Source organism: Phaenicophaeus curvirostris, unplaced genomic scaffold (genome assembly GCF_032191515.1).
Source record: "Phaenicophaeus curvirostris isolate KB17595 unplaced genomic scaffold, BPBGC_Pcur_1.0 scaffold_117, whole genome shotgun sequence".
Lineage (NCBI taxonomy): Eukaryota > Metazoa > Chordata > Aves > Cuculiformes > Cuculidae > Phaenicophaeus > Phaenicophaeus curvirostris.
Window position 1 is genome coordinate 99,769 of NW_027206738.1, and position 14,955 is coordinate 114,723.

The window sequence follows — 14,955 nt, forward strand, 5'->3', positions numbered from 1 at the left end:
AAATGATTATAATGATAATCACTAAAGGAAGAAAAAGAAGTGTTCAGTTATTAGGCCAAGGCTCAACAATCATTTATATCACAATGATAAATGAATATGCTAAGTGCTGCATAGCAAATATTTTGAATTTATAAGTAGATCTAATAGATTATCCAGAAAGTATTGACATCCATTTACCCAGTCATGGCATTATTGAACCATCTACTTCTCCATGGAATTCTCCTGTATTTGTAGTGAAAAAGAAAACAGGTAAATGGAGATTATTGCAAGATCTTCGGGCAGTAAATAAGACCATGCATCCTATGGGTGCTCTGCAACCTGGGCTACCTAGCCCTATGGCAATACCACCAAATTATCAGAAAATAATAATTGATTTAAAGGACTGTTTTTATACAATATTGTTAGATCCCGATGATCGCCAGAGATTTGCTTTCAGCGTTCCTTCTGTCAATTACAGTGAACCTATGGACCGATATCAATGGAAAGTTTTACCTCAAGGTATGGCTAATAGTCCCACTTTATGTCAGAAATTTGTAAACAAAAGTCTTGAACAAACTAGATTGTGTTTTCCAACATTAATTTGCATTCACTATATGGATGATATTTTGTTGGCTGCTGAATCTGTGGAATTACTGACAGCAGCCTATTCTCATATGGAACAACAATTAGAGCGAAATGGGCTGAAGATAGCCCAAGATAAAATACAGCGAACTTTTCCTTTTAAATACCTAGGATTTCAATTGTATCCTAAGTATTTTGCACCACAGAAAATTGCTCTTTCAGTACAACAATTGACAACCTTGAATGATTTCCAAAAACTTTTAGGTGACATTAATTGGATACGGCCGTTTCTGAAACTCACCACTTCTGACCTCAGCCCTTTATTTAAGATATTGGAAGGAAACCCTGACCCTAATTCCCCTCGTGGCTTCACTGAGGAAGCCTCTCAAGCCTTGACAAAAGTAGAAAAGGCCATGACAGATACGAGATTAAATTACGCTGACATAAATAAGCCTTGGGAATTAATTATTCTTCCCACTAAATTATCCCCTACAGGAGTATTGTATCAGGATGGAATCCTCTGTTGGATTCATGGCCGTCATGGTCAGAATGTTGTCTTAAAATCGTACCCCCACAAAGTTGCAGAGTGTGTGCAACAAGGTCGAAAATTAAGTATAACTTATCTTGGAAAAGAGCCAGTAAAAATAATCTTGCCTTATAAACCTGATCAAATTACATGGTTGCTCAATATGACGGATGACTTTGCCTTATCCCTTGCAAATTTTCCAGGAGAAATATCTAACAAGTACCCATTAAACAAATTACTCAGTTTTGCAACATATCACTCTATTGTTTTTCCCAAAATTGTAAAACAAGCACCTTTACAGGATGCTTTGACTGTATATACTGACGGATCTTCAAATGGTCGTGCTGTACTATTATCACCACCTGATCATTTTGTTTGGATTTTACAGGATGTTTCTGCACAAATGGCTGAACTATATGCTGTTTACCAGGCATTACTGAAATATGCGCAACCTTTGAACATTATTACTGATAGTTTGTATATTGTGCAGGCTCTGTGTATGCTTGAAACAGTACCAATGATACATTCTAAGGTAACTTTCATTCAACAGCATTTAAGTCTTATACAGTCCCTGTTGCTGCAAAGGGACTGCCCAGTTTTTGTGGGGCACATTCGTAGTCATTCTAATCTGCCTGGTCCTATGGCACAAGGCAATCAATTAGCTGATGATCTGACAAAACCGCAAATATACAATATATGTAAGGCTAAACAACTCCACGAATTACATCACTTATCTGCCCGTACCTTAAGAAAAATGTGTAATATTACACGAGAACAAGCACGATTGATCGTTAAAGATTGCTCCTCTTGTGCTCCATTACTGCCTGCCCCTCACTACGGCGTTAACCCTAGAGGCTTGTTGCCTAATGATTTATGGCAAATAGACGTTACTCATATTCCAGCTTTTGGGAAACTTTCGTATGTTCATGTCACCATAGATACTTTTTCACATTTTTCCGTTGCATCTGCTCTGTCAGGGGAGAAATTATTGCACGTATGTACACATTTACTTCATTGCTTTAGTGTTATGGGGATTCCGAAAACGATAAAAACTGACAACGGCCCTGCCTACATCAGTCAAGGATTCAAAACCTTTTGTCAACAATTTTCTATTCAACACAAGATAGGCATTCCGTATAACCCGCAAGGACAAGGTATAGTTGAGAAATACAATCACCTTCTAAAAACTCAAATTAATAAACTAAAAAGGGGGACATGGGGAATAAAGGATACCCCATTTTCCTTATTATCACATGCCTTATTTGTTCTAAATTTTTTAACATTGGATGAAGATGGTCAGTCTGCTGCTGACAGACATTGGGATTATAAAAATAACAATAAGCCTGAGATATATTGGAAAGATCCAATGGATGGAAAAATACGTGGTCCTGATCCGGTACTAATCTGGGGCAGAGGGTATGTTTGTGTTTTTCCAACAGATGAAACCTCACCCCGGTGGATTCCAGAACGGTGCGTCCGACATGCCAAAAACAAAAATGGGAAAGCTGCGGAGACGAATGAAAAGACTGTCGTTGAGCAGAGACTGGGAGACGAGGATCCGGTTGGTAGCAATGCTGCTGAGCACCCTATGGCTGATACAACACAGATGTAAGGCAGAAACCTATTGGGCTTTTGTCCCCAATCCTCCTGTTATCCATCCAGTCACATGGGAAGAGCCAGTGGACATACTTGTATACAATAATCGGACTATATTTATGGGACAATATTCTGATAAACATATTATGGCCTTTTCAGCAAACTTTAACTTTTCTGGAAAAATAGATGGAAATCCAATGTGTTTTCAAACTAATCATACTGAATTATTGTGTGAAGAAGTGATTGTTCAGCATGATTGGGATACTGATGTGTCGGCAGGGATTCATTGGGCTTTAGATTTTTATTATCCAAATCTTACGAATGGAAGTAAAGGTTCTGGAGTACCCCCTCCGCATATTCCCCCATATCGAAATTTATCTCCTCCACAGATGGATTTTGCACCATCTTGGAGAGTGTGTCACGCTAATGAAACAACATGTTCAAATACATCTCTATGTGACTGGAATATAATTAATAAACAATTGCGGCCAACAAATTTAGTTTCTGGAATATGGACAAAAAATAATCGTACATTCTATTCTAATTTATGGAAGGCTGTTGCCGCCATGGGAAAAGTTAAGGCAAAAAAACTAAATATTACATGGACTCAAATAGGATCAGTATGGGCAATGGGAGAGACACAAAATGTCATTCAGTTTTATATGCGGGCTTGTGTTCCAGAACCTTATGCGTTCCTAAGTGGAATGTTGACCATTATTAATAATACAGTTAATTGTACCAACTGTCAAATTTCCAATTGCATAAACAGCACTAGTGATTCTTTTTTATTGGTAAAACAGCCTGATTATGTATATTTACCTGTCAATCTATCGCAAAACTGGTATGCGGATAGAGGATCAGAAATATTGGAAAAGGCAACGCAGCAACTCATGCACCGGCATAAGAGAATGATTGGACTAATAATAGCAGGAATTACAGCCTTAATTACTGCTATTACTGTAACAACAGTAGCCTCCATTTCTTTGACCACAAGTATTCAAACAGCCACGTATGTCAATGAGCTATCAATAAACATATCAAAGGCATTCCAAAATCAAATCAATTGGGATGAGAAAATTGAACTACGTTTAAATTCGCTTAAAGACACTGTTGATATTATGGGGAGACAATTGCAGATCTTAGCAACTCGAGAATCCCTTTTGTGCCATGCAAAGTATCGTACTATTTGTGTAACTCCAGTGAAATATAATTGCACTGTATTCTCATGGCAGAAAGTCCAAAGTCACTTACAAGGCATTTGGGATAATGCCAACACTTCCTTGGACCTGGACGAATTGAGGCAACATATTCAAGATATGTTAAATTCTCATAAGATAGATCTATCTGTAGCTGAACAGACAGAAACTTTTGTCAATGCTTTAAAATCTGCTTTTCCGTCTTTTGAATCTTTCAAACAAGGGATTTATGGCCTGATAATAATTGCTGTTGTAATCTTGTTGGGACTACTTGTCTGTCCATATGTACTAAGACTTATCATAAAACAATTCCGACAAGTAATAGTAGATTTGAGAAAAATTAAATTGGAACATATTAGAGACAAGCCAATACCACTTTCAATTTAACAAATAAGAAAGGGTGGAATGAGGAGAACTATTAGACATTCTGGGGGCCTGAAAGGGTCAAAGACAGAATAATGAAAGCCAAGAGCCTGGAGAGCAATATTCTGTCTGGCCTGAAAGGGTCAGGAACAGAATATCATGCCAACAACAAAGCTGCTCCTCCTGAAAGGGAGGTTGTGGACTATCAGGGCTCTTGGCAACATGCTTAGTTTCTCATCATTCCAGGGCCCGAGTTAAATATATTTCCAGGGCACCTGCAGGTCTAAGATAAGACCAGCACAAACAGAAGAATGTGTGAATCCTTGAACAGACACGTAGTCCCTCACTTGTAGAACTTACATAACTTGTATTCTCACGGTAAGAATAGCCGTAATGTAAACAGCGCACTCAAGCTTGGTAGAAACTGACAAGCTCTCCCAGGAGAGTATAAAAACTCTGGTTGAGGAATAAAGAATTGCTACTTGCCACCAGAGCAGTAGTCCGTCTAGTCTCTCTTAGACGTCCCTGTGAGCTGGTCTCCGTCAGCTACCATCAAATGTTTGCCCTCATTAGACTCCCCTCTGGAAGCGCTTTCACTGCAAGCTGCAGATTCCCTCCTAACAGCAAGTTTATGATAGGGTACGGAATTGTAACTTACTTTCGCCTAATAGGCGATTTTCGAAAAGAGTATCTCCTGCAGGGAAGCTGATACTATCAAATGTTTGCCCTCGTTAGACTCCCCTCTGGAAGCACTTTCACTGCAAGCTGCAGATTCCCTCCTAACAGCAAGCTTTAGGATAGGGTACTGAATTGTAACATACTTTGGCCTAATAATGCGATTTTGGCAAAGAGAGTATCTCCCGCAGGGAAGCTGCTACCATCAAATATTTGCCCTCATTAGACTCCCCTCTGGAAGCGCTTTCACTGCAAGCTGCAGATTCCCTCCTAACAGCAAGCTTTAGGATAGGGTACTGAATTGTAACTTACTTTCGCCTAATAATGCGATTTTGGCAAAGAGAGTATCTCCCACAGGGAAGCTGCTACCATCAAATGTTTGCCCTCATTAGACTCCCCTCTGGAAGCACTTTGACTGCAAGCTGCAGATTCCCTCCTAACAGCAAGCTTTAGGATAGGGTACTGAATTGTAACTTAACTGCGGCTAATAAGGCGCTTTTGGGAAAGAGAATATCTCCCGCAGGGAAGCTGCTACCATCAAATGTTTGCCCTCATTAGACTCCCCTCTGGAAGCGCTTTCACTGCAAGCTGCAGATTCCCTCCTAACAGCAAGCTTTAGGATAGGGTACTGAATTGTAACTTACTTTCGCCTAATAATGCGATTTTGGCAAAGAGAGTATCTCCCGCAGGGAAGCTGCTACCATCAAATGTTTGCCCTCATTAGACTACCCTCTGGAAGCGCTTTCACTGCAAGCTGCAGATTCCCTCCTAACAGCAAGCTTTAGGATAGGGTACTGAATTGTAACTTAACTGCGGCTAATAAGGCGATTTTGGCAAAGAGAGTATCTCCCGCAGGGAAGCTGCTACCATCAAATGTTTGCCCTCATTAGAATCCCCTCTGGAAGCGCTTTCTCTGCAAGCTGCAGATTCCCTCCTAACAGCAAGCTTTAGGATAGTGTACTGAATTGTAACTTACTTTCGCCTAATAATGCGGTTTTCGAAAAGAGAGTATATCCCGCAGGGAAGCTGCTACCATCAAATGTTTGCCCTCATTAGACTCCCCTCTGGAAGCGCTTTCACTGCAAGCTGCAGATTCCCTCCTAACAGCAAGCTTTAGGATAGGGTACTGAATTGTAACTTAACTGCGGCTTATAAGGCGATATTGGAAAAGAGAGTATCTCCCGCAGGGAAGCTGCTACCATAAAATGTTTGCCCTCTTTAGACTCCCCTCTGGAAGCGCTTTCACTGCAAGCTGCAGATTCCCTCCTAACAGCAAGCTTTAGGATAGGGTACTGAATTGTAACTTACTTTCGCCTAATAATGCGATTTTGGCAAAGAGAGTATATCCCGCAGGGAAGCTGCTACCATCAAATGTTTGCCCTCATTAGACTCCCCTCTGGAAGCGCTTTCACTGTAAGCTGCAGATTCCCTCCTAACAGCAAGTTTATGATAGGGTACTGAATTGTAACTTACTTTCGCCTAATAATGCGATTTTGGCAAAGAGAGTATCACCCACAGGGAAGCTGCTACCATCAAATGCTGGCTCTCGTTAGATTCCTCTCTTGAAGCACTTTCACTGCAAGCTGCAGATTCCCTCCTAACAGCAAGCTTTAGGATAGGGTACTGAATTGTATCTTACTTTCGCCTAATAATGCGATTTTGGCAAAGAGAGTATCTCCCGCAAGGAAGCTGCTACCATCAAGTGTTTGCCCTCATTAGACTCCCCTCTGGAAACGCTTTCACTGCAAGCTGCAGATTCCCTCCTAACAGCAAGCTTTAGGATAGGGTACTGAATTGTATCTTAAATGCAGCTAATAATGCGATTTTGGCAAAGAGAGTATCTCCCGCAGGGAAGCTGCTACCATCAAATGTTTGCCCTCATTAGACTCCCCTCTGGAAGCGCTTTCACTGCAAGCTGCAGATTCCCTCCTAACATCAAGCTTTAGGATAGTGTACTGAATTGTAACTTATTTTCGCCTAATAATGCGATTTTGGCAAAGAGAGTATCTCCCGCAGGGAAGCTGCTACCATCAAATGTTTGCCCTCGTTAGACTCCCCTCTGGAAGCGCTTTCACTGCAAGCTGCAGATTCCCTCCTAACAGCAAGCTTTAGGATAGTGTACTGAATTGTATCTTACTTTCGCCTAATAATGCGATTTTGTAAAAGAGACTATCTCCCACAGGGAAGCTGCTACCATCAAATGCTGGCTCTCGTTAGATTCCTCTCTTGAAGCACTTTCACTGCAAGCTGCAGATTCCCTCCTAACAGCAAGCTTTAGGATAGGGTACTGAATTGTAACCTAACTGCGGCTAATAAGGCGATATTGGAAAAGAGAGTATCTCCCGCAGGGAAGCTGCTACCATCAAATGTTTGCCCTCATTAGACTCCCCTCTGGAAGCGCTTTCACTGCAAGCTGCAGATTCCCTCCTAACAGCAAGCTTTAGGATAGTGTACTGAATTGTAACTTACTTACGCCTAATAATGCGATTTTGGCAAAGAGAGTATCTCCCGCAGGAATGCTGCTACCATCAAAAGCTTCCCCTCATTAGACTCCCCTCTGGAAGCGCTTTCACTGCAAGCTGCAGATTCCCTCCTAACAGCAAGCTTTAGGATAGGGTACTGAATTGTAACTCACTTTCGCCTAATAATGCGATTATGGCAAAGAGATTATCTCCCGCAGGAATGCTGCTACCATCAAATGCTTCCCCTCATTAGACTCCCCTCTGGAAGCGCTTTCACTGCAAGCTGCAGATTCCCTCCTAACCGCAAGCTTTAGAATAGGGTACTGAATTGTAACTTACTTTCGCCTAATAATGCGTTTTTAACAAAGAGAGTATCTCCCGCAGGGAAGCTGCTACCATCAAATGTTTTCCCTCGTTAGACTCCCCTCTGGAAGCGCTTTCACTGCAAGCTGCAAATTCCCTCCTAACAGCAAGCTTTAGGATAGGGCACTTAATTGTAACTTACTTTCGCCTAATAGTGCGATTATGGCAAAGAGAGTATCTCCCGCAAGGAAGCTGCTACCATCAAATGTTTGCCCTCATTAGACTCCCCTCTGGAAGCGCTTTCACTGCAAGCTCCAGATTCCCTCCTAACAGCAAGCTTTAGCATAGGGTACTGAATTGTATCTTAACTGCGGCTAATAAGGCGATTTTGGCAAAGAGAGTATCTCCCGCAGGGAAGCTGCTACCATCAAATGTTTTCCCTCATTAGACTCCCCTCTGGAAGCGCTTTCACTGCAAGCTGCAGATTCCCTCCTAACAGCAAGCTTTAGGATAGGGTACTGAATTGTAACTTACTTTCGCCTAATAAGGCGTTTTTAGCAAAGAGAGTATCTCCCACAGGGAAGCTGCTACCATCAAATGTTTGCCCTCGTTAGACTCCCCTCTGGAAGCGCTTTCACTGCAAGCTGCAGATTCCCTCCTAACAGCAAGCTTTAGGATAGGGTACTGAATTGTAACTTACTTTCGCCTAATAATGCGATATTTCCAAAGATAATATCTCCCGCAGGGAAGCTGCTACCATCAAATGTTTGCCCTCATTAGACTCCCCTCTGGAAGCGCTTTCACTGCAAGCTGCAGACTCCCTCCTAACAGCAAGCTTTAGGATAGGGTACTGAATTGTAACTTACTTTCGCCTAAAAATGCGTTTTTAACAAAGAGAGTATCTCCCGTAGGGAAGCTGCTACCATCAAATGTTTGCCCTCATTAGACTCCCCTCTGGAAGCGCTTTCACTGCAAGCTGCAGATTCCCTCCTAACAGCAAGCTTTAGGATAGGGTACTGAATTGTAACTTAACTGCGGCTAATAAGGCGATTTTGGCAAAGAGAGTATCTCCCGCAGGGAAGCTGCTACCATCAAATGTTTGCCCTCATTAGAATCCCCTCTGGAAGCGCTTTCTCTGCAAGCTGCAGATTCCCTCCTAACAGCAAGCTTTAGGATAGTGTACTGAATTGTAACTTACTTTCGCCTAATAATGCGGTTTTCGAAAAGAGAGTATATCCCGCAGGGAAGCTGCTACCATCAAATGTTTGCCCTCATTAGACTCCCCTCTGGAAGCGCTTTCACTGCAAGCTGCAGATTCCCTCCTAACAGCAAGCTTTAGGATAGGGTACTGAATTGTAACTTAACTGCGGCTTATAAGGCGATATTGGAAAAGAGAGTATCTCCCGCAGGGAAGCTGCTACCATAAAATGTTTGCCCTCTTTAGACTCCCCTCTGGAAGCGCTTTCACTGCAAGCTGCAGATTCCCTCCTAACAGCAAGCTTTAGGATAGGGTACTGAATTGTAACTTACTTTCGCCTAATAATGCGATTTTGGCAAAGAGAGTATATCCCGCAGGGAAGCTGCTACCATCAAATGTTTGCCCTCATTAGACTCCCCTCTGGAAGCGCTTTCACTGTAAGCTGCAGATTCCCTCCTAACAGCAAGTTTATGATAGGGTACTGAATTGTAACTTACTTTCGCCTAATAATGCGATTTTGGCAAAGAGAGTATCTCCCAAAGGGAAGCTGCTACCATCAAATGCTGGCTCTCGTTAGATTCCTCTCTTGAAGCACTTTCACTGCAAGCTGCAGATTCCCTCCTAACAGCAAGCTTTAGGATAGGGTACTGAATTGTATCTTACTTTCGCCTAATAATGCGATTTTGGCAAAGAGAGTATCTCCCGCAAGGAAGCTGCTACCATCAAGTGTTTGCCCTCATTAGACTCCCCTCTGGAAACGCTTTCACTGCAAGCTGCAGATTCCCTCCTAACAGCAAGCTTTAGGATAGGGTACTGAATTGTATCTTAAATGCAGCTAATAATGCGATTTTGGCAAAGAGAGTATCTCCCGCAGGGAAGCTGCTACCATCAAATGTTTGCCCTCATTAGACTCCCCTCTGGAAGCGCTTTCACTGCAAGCTGCAGATTCCCTCCTAACAGCAAGCTTTAGGATAGTGTACTGAATTGTAACTTATTTTCGCCTAATAATGCGATTTTGGCAAAGAGAGTATCTCCCGCAGGGAAGCTGCTACCATCAAATGTTTGCCCTCGTTAGACTCCCCTCTGGAAGCGCTTTCACTGCAAGCTGCAGATTCCCTCCTAACAGCAAGCTTTAGGATAGTGTACTGAATTGTATCTTACTTTCGCCTAATAATGCGATTTTGTAAAAGAGACTATCTCCCACAGGGAAGCTGCTACCATCAAATGCTGGCTCTCGTTAGATTCCTCTCTTGAAGCACTTTCACTGCAAGCTGCAGATTCCCTCCTAACAGCAAGCTTTAGGATAGGGTACTGAATTGTAACCTAACTGCGGCTAATAAGGCGATATTGGAAAAGAGAGTATCTCCCGCAGGGAAGCTGCTACCATCAAATGTTTGCCCTCATTAGACTCCCCTCTGGAAGCGCTTTCACTGCAAGCTGCAGATTCCCTCCTAACAGCAAGCTTTAGGATAGGGTACTGAATTGTAACTCACTTTCGCCTAATAATGCGATTATGGCAAAGAGATTATCTCCCGCAGGAATGCTGCTACCATCAAATGCTTCCCCTCATTAGACTCCCCTCTGGAAGCGCTTTCACTGCAAGCTGCAAATTCCCTCCTAACAGCAAGCTTTAGGATAGGGCACTTAATTGTAACTTACTTTCGCCTAATAGTGCGATTATGGCAAAGAGAGTATCTCCCGCAAGGAAGCTGCTACCATCAAATGTTTGCCCTCATTAGACTCCCCTCTGGAAGCGCTTTCACTGCAAGCTCCAGATTCCCTCCTAACAGCAAGCTTTAGCATAGGGTACTGAATTGTATCTTAACTGCGGCTAATAAGGCGATTTTGGCAAAGAGAGTATCTCCCGCAGGGAAGCTGCTACCATCAAATGTTTTCCCTCATTAGACTCCCCTCTGGAAGCGCTTTCACTGCAAGCTGCAGATTCCCTCCTAACAGCAAGCTTTAGGATAGGGTACTGAATTGTAACTTACTTTCGCCTAATAAGGCGTTTTTAGCAAAGAGAGTATCTCCCACAGGGAAGCTGCTACCATCAAATGTTTGCCCTCGTTAGACTCCCCTCTGGAAGCGCTTTCACTGCAAGCTGCAGATTCCCTCCTAACAGCAAGCTTTAGGATAGGGTACTGAATTGTAACTTACTTTCGCCTAATAATGCGATTTTGGCAAAGAGAATATCTCCCACAGGGAAGCTGCTACCATCAAATGCTGGCTCTCGTTAGATTCCTCTCTTGAAGCACTTTCACTGCAAGCTGCAGATTCCCTCCTAACAGCAAGCTTTAGGATAGGGTACTGAATTGTAACTTACTTTCGCCTAATAATGCGATTTTGTCAAAGAGAGTATCTCCCGCAAGGAAGCTGCTACCATCAAGTGTTTGCCCTCATTAGACTCCCCTCTGGAAGCGCTTTCACTGCAAGCTGCAGATTCCCTCCTAACAGCAAGCTTTAGGATATGGTACTGAATTGTATCATGACTGCAGATAATAATGCGATTTTGGCAAAGAGAGTATCTCCCGCAGGGAAGCTGCTACCATCAAATGTTTGCCCTCATTAGACTCCCCTCTGGAAGCGCTTTCACTGCAAGCTGCAGATTCCCTCCTAACAGCAAGCTTTAGGATAGGGTACTGAATTGTAACTTACTTTCGCCTAAAAATGCGTTTTTAACAAAGAGAGTATCTCCCACAGGGAAGCTGCTACCATCAAATGTTTCACCTCGTTAGACTCCCCTCTGGAAGCGCTTTCACTGCAAGCTGCAGATTCCCTCCTAACAGCAAGCTTTAGGATAATGTACTGAATTGTATCTTACTTTCGCCTAATAATGCGATTATGTAAAAGAGACTATCTCCCACAGGGAAGCTGCTACCATCAAATGCTGGCTCTCGTTCGATTCCTCTCTTGAAGCACTTTCACTGCAAGCTGCAGATTCCCTCCTAACAGCAAGCTTTAGGATAGGGTACTGAATTGTAACTTACTTTCGCCTAATAATGCGATTTTGGCAAATAGAGTATCTCCCGCAGGGAAGCTGCTACCATCAAATGTTTGCCCTCATTAGACTCCCCTCTGGAAGCTCTTTCTCTGCAAGCTGCAGATTCCCTCCTAACAGCAATCTTTAGGATAGGGTACTGAATTGTAACCTAACTGCGGCTAATAAGGCGATATTGGAAAAGAGAGTATCTCCCGCAGGGAAGCTGCTACCATCAAATGTTTGCCCTCATTAGACTCCCCTCTGGAAGCGCTTTGACTGCAAGCTGCAGATTCCCTCCTAACAGCAAGCTTTAGGATAGGGTACTGAATTGTAACTTACTTTCGCCTAATAATGCGATTTTGGCAAAGAGAGTATCTCCCGCAGGGAAGCTGCTACCATCAAATGCTTGCCCTCATTAGACTCCCCTCTGGAAGCGCTTTCACTGCAAGCTGCAGATTCCCTCCTAACAGCAAGCTTTAGCATAGGGTCCTGAATTGTAACTCACTTTCGCCTAATAATGCGATTATGGCAAAGAGAGTATCTCCCACAGGGAAGCTGCTACCATCAAATGTTTGCCGTCGTTAGACTCCCCTCTGGAAGCGCTTTCACTGCAAGCTGCAGATTCCCTCCTAACAGCAAGCTTTAGGATAGTGTACTGAATTGTAACTTACTTTCGCCTAATAATGTGATTTTGTAAAAGAGACTATCTCCCACAGGGAAGTTGCTACCATCAAATGTTGGCTCTCGTTAGATTCCTCTCTTGAAGCACTTTCACTGCAAACTGCAGATTCCCTCCTAACAGCAAGCTTTAGGATAGGGTACTGAATTGTAACTTACTTTCGCATAATAATGCGATTTTGGCAAAGAGAGTATCTCCCGCAAGGTAGCTGCTACCATCAAATGTTTGCCCTCATTAGACTCCCCTCTGGAAGCGCTTTCACTGCAAGCTGCAGATTCCCTCATAACTGCTAGCTTTAGGATAAGGTACTGAATTGTAACTTACTTTCGCCTAATAATGCGATTTTGGCAAAGAGAGTATCTCCCGCAGGAATGCTGCTACCATCAAATGCTTCCCCTCATTAGACTCCCCTCTGGAAGTGCTTTCACTGCAAGCTGCAGATTCCCTCCTAACAGCAAGCTTTAGGATAGGGTACTGAATTGTAACTTAACTGCGGCTAATAAGGCGATATTGGAAAAGAGAGTATCTCCCGCAGGGAAGCTGCTACCATCAAATGTTTGCCCTCATTAGACTCCCCTCTGGAAGCGCTTTCACTGCAAGCTGCAGATTCCCTCCTAACAGCAAGCTTTAGGATAGGGTACTGAATTGTATCTTACTTTCGCCTAATAATGCGATTTTGGCAAAGAGAGTGTCTCCCGCAGGGAAGCTGCTACCATCAAATGTTTGCCCTCATTAGACTCCCCTCTGGAAGCGCTTTCACTGCAAGCTGCAGATTCCCTCATAACTGCTAGCTTTAGGATAGTGTGCTGAATTGTAACTTACTTTCGCCTAATAATGCGTTTTTGGCAAAGAGACTATCTCCCGCAGGAATGCTGCTACCATCAAATGCTTCCCCTCATTAGACTCCCCTCTGGAAGCGCTTTCACTGCAAGCTGCAGATTCCCTCCTAACAGCAAGCTTTAGGATAGGGTACTGAATTGTAACTTACTTTCGCCTAATAATGCGATTTTGGCAAAGAGAGTATCTCCCGCAGGGAAGCTGCTACCATCAAATGTTTGCCCTCATTAGACTCCCCTCTGGAAGCGCTTTCACTGCAAGCTGCAGATTCCCTCCTAACAGCAAGCTTTAGGATAGGGTACTGAATTGTAACTTATCTGCGGCTAATAAGCCGATTTTGGGAAAGAGAATATCTCCCGCAGGGAAGCTGCTACCATCAAATGTTTTCCCTCATTAGACTCCCCTCTGGAAGCGCTTTCACTGCAAGCTGCAGATTCCCTCCTAACAGCAAGCTTTAGGATAGGGTACTGAATTGTAACTTACTTTCGCCTAATAAGGCGTTTTTAGCAAAGAGAGTATCTCCCACAGGGAAGCTGCTACCATCAAATGTTTGCCCTCGTTAGACTCCCCTCTGGAAGCGCTTTCACTGCAAGCTGCAGATTCCCTCCTAACAGCAAGCTTTAGGATAGGGTACTGAATTGTAACTTACTTTCGCCTAATAATGCGATATTTCCAAAGATAATATCTCCCGCAGGGAAGCTGCTACCATCAAATGTTTGCCCTCATTAGACTCCCCTCTGGAAGCGCTTTCACTGCAAGCTGCAGATTCCCTCCTAACAGCAAGCTTTAGGATAGGGTACTGAATTGTAACTTACTTTCGCCTAAAAATGCGTTTTTAACAAAGAGAGTATCTCCCGTAGGGAAGCTGCTACCATCAAATGTTTGCCCTCATTAGACTCCCCTCTGGAAGCGCTTTCACTGCAAGCTGCAGATTCCCTCCTAACAGCAAGCTTTAGGATAGGGTACTGAATTGTATCTTACTTTCGCCTAATAATGCGATTTTGGCAAAGAGAGTATCTCCCGCAGGGAAGCTGCTACCATCAAATGTTTGCCCTCGTTAGACTACCCTCTGGAAGCGCTTTCACTGCAAGCTGCAGATTCCCTCCTAACAGCAAGCTTTAGGATAGTGTACTGAATTGTAACTTACTTTCGCCTAATAATGCGATTTTGGCAAAGAGAATATCTCCCACAGGGAAGCTGCTACCATCAAGTGTTTGCCCTCATTAGACTCCCCTCTGGAAGCGCTTTCACTGCAAGCTGCAGATTCCCTCCTAACAGCAAGCTTTAGGATATGGTACTGAATTGTATCATGACTGCAGCTAATAATGCGATTTTGGCAAAGAGAGTATCTCCCGCAGGGAAGCTGCTACCATCAAATGTTTGCCCTCATTAGACTCCCCTCTGGAAGCGCTTTCACTGCAAGCTGCAGATTCCCTCCTAACAGCAAGCTTTAGGATAGGGTACTGAATTGTAACTTACTTTCGCCTAAAAATGCGTTTTTAACAAAGAGAGTATCTCCCACAGGGAAGCTGCTACCATCAAATGTTTGCCCTCCTTAGACTCCCCTCTGGAAGCGCTT

At 43.3% G+C, this 14,955-nt stretch overlaps 1 protein-coding gene across 1 annotated transcript; it reads left to right on the forward strand.

The window, feature by feature from the left end:
* Positions 1-278: 278 nt before the first annotated feature.
* Positions 279-2,699, forward strand: KRBA2 (KRAB-A domain containing 2). The gene has a single exon (XM_069882326.1). The coding sequence runs from the start codon at positions 294-296 to the stop codon at positions 2,697-2,699; it is 2,406 nt and encodes an 801-aa protein (XP_069738427.1). The 5' UTR covers positions 279-293.
* Positions 2,700-14,955: the final 12,256 nt, after the last annotated feature.

What these genes read in the sequence shown, in the direction of transcription:
- KRBA2 (XM_069882326.1), top strand. Translation starts at nt 294, where the DNA reads ATGCATCCTATGGGTGCTCTGCAACCTGGGCTACCTAGCCCTATGGCA.